Genomic DNA, 8,760 nt, shown 5'->3' on the forward strand with positions numbered 1-8,760 from the left:
AATTTGAACCAAATAATACGAAATTATGCTTGTCGTATTAGCGCTACCGCGTAATAATAATAATAATAATAATCGGTGTTTACTTAATCCGTGTATTTACTTTGACAATTCGATTGACAATAATCTAAAAACATGTTTACTAAAATATAAAAAATTTTGATTCAAAAACAGGTAAAATACAAAACATCTAAAAAATATCCAAAAATAGCACTAAAATCTAAAAATTTTCAAAAATATGCAAAATAAAATAATTTGAGCTCCCTTTATACCATGAAACATAGCTTAACATAACTTACTATGTTAATTCTTATGCATCTTATAAGAAATATGCAAATGCTATAAAATCCTAACCCTGGTAATTAGTCACTAATATATCAAATTCACATTGAGAATCTCATGTTGATTGATGCAACTTGGGTTTCCTTAACACCTAAATTAACTCAAATAAATGTAAAATGTAATCATAACCAGAAAGGTTCATTGATACAAAACACCTACATTTTCTTTCATCTCCCAAAACCCCATTAAATTTGGTCAAAGTCCCAATGAAGACTATTGATTAAAGAGGTAATAAGAGCCAAGGCCCAAGGGGTAGTTTAGGTTATCAACCTATCCCTCGAAATAATCACCTTGGCTTTTTACTAGGAACACAACTAATTTTTTTTATGAATAAATCTTAATAAGAGTAATAGGAGAAAAAATCATATTGATTTATAAAATGTTGGTACAGTAGACGAGAATAGTGCTGTCACTTTTTTTTCTATATTAGGTACAACCATTTTTTAAACAATTTAGTTATGATACAAAGTTTAAGTGTTTCTCATATAAATCATTACGTGATAGTTCAATTTGTCCTTGTATTTCATAAAATATATTTGTATAAATTTTTTTTTTTGCAATACAAACAAATTATACTAAAACTAAAAATTATAGCACTGAACTTTTATATATTTTAATTATTATTCCTCTAGACATGTCATTGAAGCCTATTGGTTTTGGTACTAATATCTTAAATTAAACACTGGATGATGGAAAGTAAGGCTTTCTATGGTGATGAACTGCTGGATAAAAATGTTCATAGGTTTTTTCCATAGCAATAACAGAGGCTGCTAATCCAAAAGCGATTGTAAGACCACGTTTACCGCGGAACCAACATTTGAAATATTGTGCATAACGACTACCACGACTTGGAGGATATCTCCAAACTTCATTCCTATGATTAAAACATAAAGACATAAGAGTTATTAAAACAGTCAGTAAACACAGTAAACTTACAAATAATTATGTGTGGACATTATTTATTATATTTTAAAACATAATATCCTAAACAAGTACATTAGTTTACAAAAATATTATCATCAAATTATATTTTACATAATATGAATAAATAAATGTATACAATGTAACAAGATAATATACCTAAAAAAAAATTAGGCGATAAAATATTTAGCCATATTCAATAATATTTCAATATAATTTTTTCATCACCTAGACACAAAGACGTGTGCTTAGGACAAGCTGGTTGACAAGCTTGAGCTTGGGCTCAACTTGGAATTTTTCGGAAGCTTTGAAAGTGAGTTTGAAATATATGCGTATAAATATGTTATATATATTAATTATTAATAATTATTACATATCGGTGGCGACTTAAGTAACGTTTTAAAACCACTCTCTCCACTTTCACAATGAAATGTATTAATACAATATCTTGTTAGTTTAATATTTAGATATTAATAACATAAGATTATGGCCCACCCATAATTTCAAAATAAATGTTCTATAATTATTGAACACTAACCACAACAAATTTGCGATTTTAAATGATATACCTAAATATTATATTGATTAATTTACATGGTATTAGATATATCTATATTAATCAGCTAATAAAATTGGTATTTATTTAAATGTGAAAAATGTTATTAATTAAGTAAAATAGTAAAATATTATTATGACATGCATCATTTGCTAACTACTTATTGCTAATTCACAAATGTTTTTTTCATTTCTATAAAAGCGGGTTTATATTTACAGGGTATTCCGAGAGGATTTACCCATTGAATTATCTCCTCGAATAATAAATAAATAATAAATCTGTTTTATTATTTGATTCACAGAGATAAGGACTACATACATTTTATTTTTTAATTTAATTTCATTCTTTGGTAAAAAAGTTAAAAATTTAATTTTTAGTTTTTTATTTTTGAAACAATTGAAGATATCCTTTTTTGTAGTTTATTTTTCTGAAAATGTTAACTTTTCAACATTTTACTTTCATTAATTTCATGATTTTTAAACATTTCTTTAGTTTATAGGTAAAGCCTCAAAAAACCACCTTTTGTCCAGGCGGTGGCCCTTGTCTATGGCATTAGGGTATATCCACACGGGCACCTGTATATTACCTATATTATTTTTTTTATCAAAAATGGATTTTTAATTACCAACATTTAATCATTAGTTTTAAATGTATAATTTCATTGTAAAACACTGCAAAGAAATAGTACCTATGCTTAATTTTTATCCAAATAGTTAAGTATGTGCGTTTGTACTGTGTTGCACATTTAATAGGCAATATACGTAAAATGAAAACTACCCATAATTAATTCAAAGTAACTTTACCTCAACCATGGATCTTTAAGTCCTTCAGTGGCCAAAATATTCTTCACCTTCACAAGTTCTGGTACGTTATCAACTTTATATATTCTGTAATCCGGTATTTTGATTTCATGTTCGTGATGGCCACCCATCGCTTCAAAAATGTTAGTAAATTTTAATTATTATATTGTACAAAAATAAGTGAAGAATTACTTACTTCTATAAATATATCAGGACCTATACTAATACTATTTATTTATAAAAAAATTCACGAATTATTGAGAAACCAGAGAAGCAATTCCGTGAAGGATTCAGAGCCCGAAGGATAACTAAAAAAAATTAGATAAAAATTAAAATAAAAGTTCAAGCGATTTGATAACAGAAACAGCTGAAGATTTTCTAAGGAGACTAAATAGCATAGAAGTGTTACCATGGTAGTTGTTGAATAAATACCAGGTTAATAAAGTACACCAATCTGGTATAAGCAGTTAACATTTATGTATCCACCCAGCAGGCCGGAACAATGGTACTGGCACAGAATAGATAATATACTGGTATAAGCAAAATTGTTATCTAAGGCGTGAACCAACGCTCGTAAAGTACTAAAGTCGTAAACAGTGAACTATTTATTATTTTAAATACAATTTAATATTTAGTTTTAAATACCTACCCATACTTTTTATTTTTTACGTAAATTATAAGTTATAACTATTATTTTATATTCAACACCGTATGCCATTAGTTATTCAAGTATTTTAAAACAGTCATTACCATGAGTTCTGACAAAATTGACTATCCGAAAGCATCTAGTAAGTGTTATATTATCAAATACCGTATTACCGTAATCGTATTAATTCATTTTACTATTGTTTTGTGCGAAATTAGATTTAATACGAATAACAAATGGTTTAACACTGTACACTTTGAGACCGTTGGATCACCACGTTCTATTGAGGCTCTATTGAGCAAACCTGTTCATTCTGGTCTGAGACTGGTTCTATTTTATTTTTGGTTCAGTTCTTTCATTTTGAATAAATTGATGAATCTCATCCCACAAATTTGTGTTTTGATGTCCTATAAATCATCTATTCGTACTGATTTCTTTCTTTATTTATATTAATATTGCTAACTGACATTTACGAAATCAACCCCTCTTGGTGTTCACTGATAATAAGTGTTTCTTTATATTAATTTTGTGTACGATTGTTACCTCCTTCAAAGTAACTTATACAGACTTTTGTTCTGTACCGAGTCTTAAGATTTATATTTTAATATTTCCTATATTAAAACTCATTGATTTTTATATACTGCCCTAATAATATCTCAATTTCGTCTCTAATATTTAGTTGATGAAATTGACTCTTATATATTACTATCTATAATTTTTTATTGGGCTAAGCCTTCAAGTTTCACTTTCAAGGGTTATTTTGTTCCTTTTTATATCTATTAAGCCGCGTCCAGACCTAGGACAAATATGTATGTTAACGCTTATGACGAGGAGTCAGACATGTTTTCGACTAATGTATCCTGAGTCTAGACATGGCTTTGTTAACACTAATAATCGACCATTCCATGACAAGTTGAATGTTGAAAGCTAATTTTGACCCCTCTTTTTCTAATTTATAAAAAATTATAAGTAATTACAAAAGATTGTTATTTTGTATCTATTTAAATTTACTACTTGGCAACTTATAATTGTGTAACTTGCTTGTTCCTATTAAAAGCAATATGTCATTAATTGTTATAAAATAAAATTGCCACTTTAAATTTTCTATTCATTCGGTGTTCATTTACCAATTGGGTAACAGTATTTTCAAGAACATTATCTACCAATTTATTCCTAAACAATATCTATAATACAAACAGTTTTATGACTAGGTTCGGTTCTCAAGCAACCAAGTAGCAAGTACATATTATAAAAAAATAATTTTTGTTTCTCATCCATAAAATATAGAAGTGTAGTTTAATAGAGCCATGTAATTTATTAGTGTGACATTAGTTAATATCTCAAATTCTTTACCTTCACTCTGTGTCAACAGTACAGAGGCTGTTACAATACAAACCATTGTGTTTTAGGAAGTTAATGGTATTAATTACTTATCATTTATTTCAACTTTCCCCTCCTATTATTTGAGAATTTTTTGAATTTGAATTTTAATATATTTAATCTTGGGTTTAAGTTCTGAATCGAATAAACAAGGGTTTTTTTAATTTTAGATTTATAATTTCATCATATTTTAATCCTTTAAGGATATAAATCATTACTTAGTGATACAATATGCAAATGTATCTATTTTTTTTTAAACTGCAAATGTTATCCTGTTCTAGAACTAATTAGTGATGCTGGAGTTATCATTTACATTGGAGGATTTCTCTTAATCATTGCATTTATAAGGTACTTATAAACAATTTAACATTATAGGTTTACTTATTCAAAATTAATGTATTAATATTTTTAGCCCTTATTGGTTGGAATCATATGATGAAGCTTTCATAAATTTTAAGCACATGGGTTTATGGACATACTGCTTTGATCACTTCCGATACCCTCATTATCAATTTGAAAAACTCTTTGATGGCTGCAATACAGTATTCAGTGAAGAATATTATGTTATTCGAGAATGGTTATTACCAGGTTAATAATGATTTATAATAAATTACAACTAGTTTGTACACATTTTTTTTTAACATTTATGTTTGTTTTAAAAGGATGGCTGTTGTTTTTGGAACTTTGCATGACTTTAGCAATATTGTTATCACTCGGAACTTTAGGAATAATTGCTGCTGTTATAACAAGATATCCTCAACGTCTCGTACTTAAATATGAGTACATGCTATCAGCTGCATGTTTCTTAGCAACTGCAACTACTAGTTAGTTGAAAATATATTACTATTTTGTATATCTCCTGACTAAAATGATTAAAATATGAATACATTTTTTTCCAGCTGTATTGATCTTCCTTACTGTATGCCTGTTTCCATTCAACTGTTGGAGACGTGATTGGCTCATGTATCCTATGTATAATCATCTATCGTGGTCATTTTATATTGCTATTGTATCAGGTTTTGTGCATGCATATGGAGCATGGTATTTGTTTAAGGTTTGTTGAATATTTATTTATTTATTGAAGTATTGAATCATTACAGCCAGACATTTATTTTTTTCAGGATGCACGAATTGCTTATGAACAAAGAAGAGAGAGCAAAAATTTAGTCATGCAAATGTATCCTCCTCATGAACGAAACTTCTATGATCAATAATACATCATTTACTTTCTAAAGATATTTTAAATAAAAGACAAATCCGTCCATTAGAAATATAACAATCCGTCCATTAATATTAACTGTTTAATTTTGTATTTAATAATTTATTTAATGATATATAATTGTCTATTATTGTGACAATTCATCTCATCTAAAAAAAGTATTATAATGCGTTATTAATAATGTTGTGTATAATTATTTTTTATTTTATTATGAGAATGTCATACCTGAATATTATGTTGTTTCGGTCTTGCAAATGGATATGTTCAAAATAATCCATTTTACTCTGTGTTTTTTTAATAAATTAAATTTACAAATTTAAAAATAAGAATATTGTCCAAGGCTTATGACTGAAATTTGTTATTTTGTACATTTTACTGGCCATAGAAGCTCGTCCACAGTAGTGCAGGTTTAACCTTATTGGCCTTATCACCCTTATGCCAATAGGAAGTTATCAAATAATGACAAGATTGAAGAGTGGAAACCAGTTTGCCATTGAGGTGAAGAAGCTTATTCTGGGACGAGTATAGTATTATAAAAACAACACAAACAGATGCAATGTCAAAATAAAAAAATTAACTACTTTGTACGCAAAAAAAAATACACTAAATTATAAATTATATTTAATATGGTTTAATGTATTAATGTTTTATAATTTTATTTGAATTTGTATTGTTTTTTACAGTGTATTCATGTTAACTATTATCTATTACTTATGAAAGTATATGAAATTATTTCAGGTTATTTTCTTATATACATTGCAGCAACCATCACTATTTTTAAACTGTTGTAGACTGTTGCACGAAAATTATAATAATTAATTGTTAACAACATTTTAGGTTCATTTTATTTTATACTATTTTCTGTTAAGCTTTCAGTATTAACATGCTTGATGTAATAGATAAATATTATCTATCTTATATAATAAAACNGCATCCAATCCGCCATACGCAGATGCCCTATACCTCTTAGATTTCTATACAGCGATGATTGATAGCTAGACCTTCGATTACAATTGTTCGCATTTAATTATTGTCTATATATATTCAAAAAAGAACCGGTCATACAGCAGGACATGGTATTAGTGATTTACACCAGATGAGGAAAAACCGCAAGACACTCAAAGTCACAATTTTCGGATTGCATGCCTCATCGTGTTACCCGACCGTTGCACGTCGTCCGCTATCCGACAAAGTCGGATTGTCTACCTGCAGGCAGAATACGCCCAAAGTCGAGCCGGGTGACTGACTTCCTAGACACTCTAAATTGCGGCAGTTAAATGACTTAATTTCTTTTTGAATTTCCGGCGGAACGATTTTCACTATACAAACACGACTATATTCGCGACGTCGCTCCCTTATCTCCCTCTTACCGTTATCACTTTTCATGTTTTCGCGTGGATTTCATCATTATTATATATATATATATATAATTGACTACAATTTAAAAACTTTATTTTCTTCCTACACTTATACATACGCACGTTATAAGATTCGCACATCATGCATCCAATCCCCATACGCAGATGCCCTGTCCCGCAAAGATTTGCATACAGCGATGATTGATAGCTAGACGTTCGATTACAATTATTCTTATTTCCTAATTTCTTATAAATTCAAAACAGAACCGGGCATACGGCGGGACACGGTATTATACCAGACGACAAAAGACCGCTAGACAGTCACAGTTTTCGGTACGACTCAATTTTTTTTCGAATTTCCGGTGAAACGATTTTCACTCGACCACCTCGAAGGCGCCGGAGGCGGCTTCCACAACGCCCGGAATCGAGGCACACGGGCAGCTAGTTTTTTTATAAAATACTATTATATAATTATATTCATATATTATTTTTATATTAAAATTTTAATAAAAGCAATTTATTTTCAATTGTTTTAGTACAATTTACTGTTTTAAACTTATTTCAAATTCAAAGCCATGCATTTACTGGTTGTAAAATTATGGCGTATTTTATAAGTTTCAATTTAAATCTATATTTCTAATACAAACATCTAAAAATGCATAAGTCTACACTGATTAGAATTTTATCTAGTTGGTAGTTTCTATACTATTAAGTTTCCCAATTGCAAGAAAAAAATGATCAAGTTTAGATACAGTTGCGCTATTTTTAATCAACTACTTATAAATATTTAATGTATAAAATTTGTCCTACATTACATGTTCATGTCTTCTTATCCAACACAGTCTACCATTCTCAACGCATAGTGCTACATGTGTATGTATACTTATTTACTATTCACTAATTGTAACTTATACAATTTATCGTCATTTGATAAATTTGGAAAAAAGATGTAACATGAAATGTTGGTATGTATCAAAAAGATGGTATGGCATTAAAGGCAGGATATTTTGTGGACGGAAAAAAAAAGATAAGCAAACATTACATGAAACTGCTGAGAAAAATTAAATCCATTCAAATGAACGGCTTGAGAATAAGACTGAAATATTTCTCGAAATTGTAGGAATTTGTTGAATGATACAGATATTCACGTTTAACTAATCAAAAGTTTTATGGGAACCCCGAAGTTAAGAATTGTCATAAAATTGCATTGAGCATCTCTATTCACTACCTATAGAACTATGCCCACTACCTATTGTTCTATGCCAATAGTCAGCGCAATCATATCTAACTAGAGAATGGTGGTGTCGAAGAAATGCGGAAGATACTTTTGAATCTATTTTAAGAGACATTAAGATATAGAGAATAAAACAATAATATGTCTCTAATAACTAAAATATAAAACGTTACGATTAGCATATGATATTCGAATTAAAAAGAGATAGACCACATACAAGTGTACCTACATTTGTATAGAATTATAGAGAACATCCTGTGCTTACTCAAGTGTCCTGAGTAATATTAAACTACATATTTAAAATTTT

At 28.8% G+C, this 8,760-nt stretch overlaps 2 protein-coding genes across 2 annotated transcripts; one reads left to right on the forward strand and one right to left on the reverse strand.

The window, feature by feature from the left end:
• Window positions 1–739: 739 nt before the first annotated feature.
• Window positions 740–2,954, reverse strand: LOC111036873 (NADH dehydrogenase [ubiquinone] 1 beta subcomplex subunit 3-like). Its single transcript, XM_022319133.1, has 3 exons — window positions 2,813–2,954; window positions 2,620–2,749; window positions 740–1,213 (listed from the first exon to the last, which is right to left on the reverse strand). The coding sequence occupies exons 2-3, from the start codon at window positions 2,745–2,747 to the stop codon at window positions 1,015–1,017; spliced, it is 327 nt and encodes a 108-aa protein (XP_022174825.1). The 5' UTR covers window positions 2,748–2,749; window positions 2,813–2,954; the 3' UTR covers window positions 740–1,014.
• Window positions 2,955–3,149: 195 nt separating this feature from the next.
• Window positions 3,150–6,097, forward strand: LOC111036872. The gene is made up of 6 exons (XM_022319132.1): window positions 3,150–3,404; window positions 4,924–4,990; window positions 5,055–5,230; window positions 5,305–5,466; window positions 5,542–5,696; window positions 5,764–6,097. Exons 1-6 carry the CDS (start codon window positions 3,368–3,370, stop codon window positions 5,854–5,856), a joined length of 690 nt encoding a protein of 229 aa, XP_022174824.1. The 5' UTR covers window positions 3,150–3,367; the 3' UTR covers window positions 5,857–6,097.
• Window positions 6,098–8,760: the final 2,663 nt, after the last annotated feature.

Source organism: Myzus persicae, unplaced genomic scaffold (assembly GCF_001856785.1).
Source record: "Myzus persicae strain clone G006 unplaced genomic scaffold, MPER_G0061.0, whole genome shotgun sequence".
NCBI classification, from domain to species: domain Eukaryota; kingdom Metazoa; phylum Arthropoda; class Insecta; order Hemiptera; family Aphididae; genus Myzus; species Myzus persicae.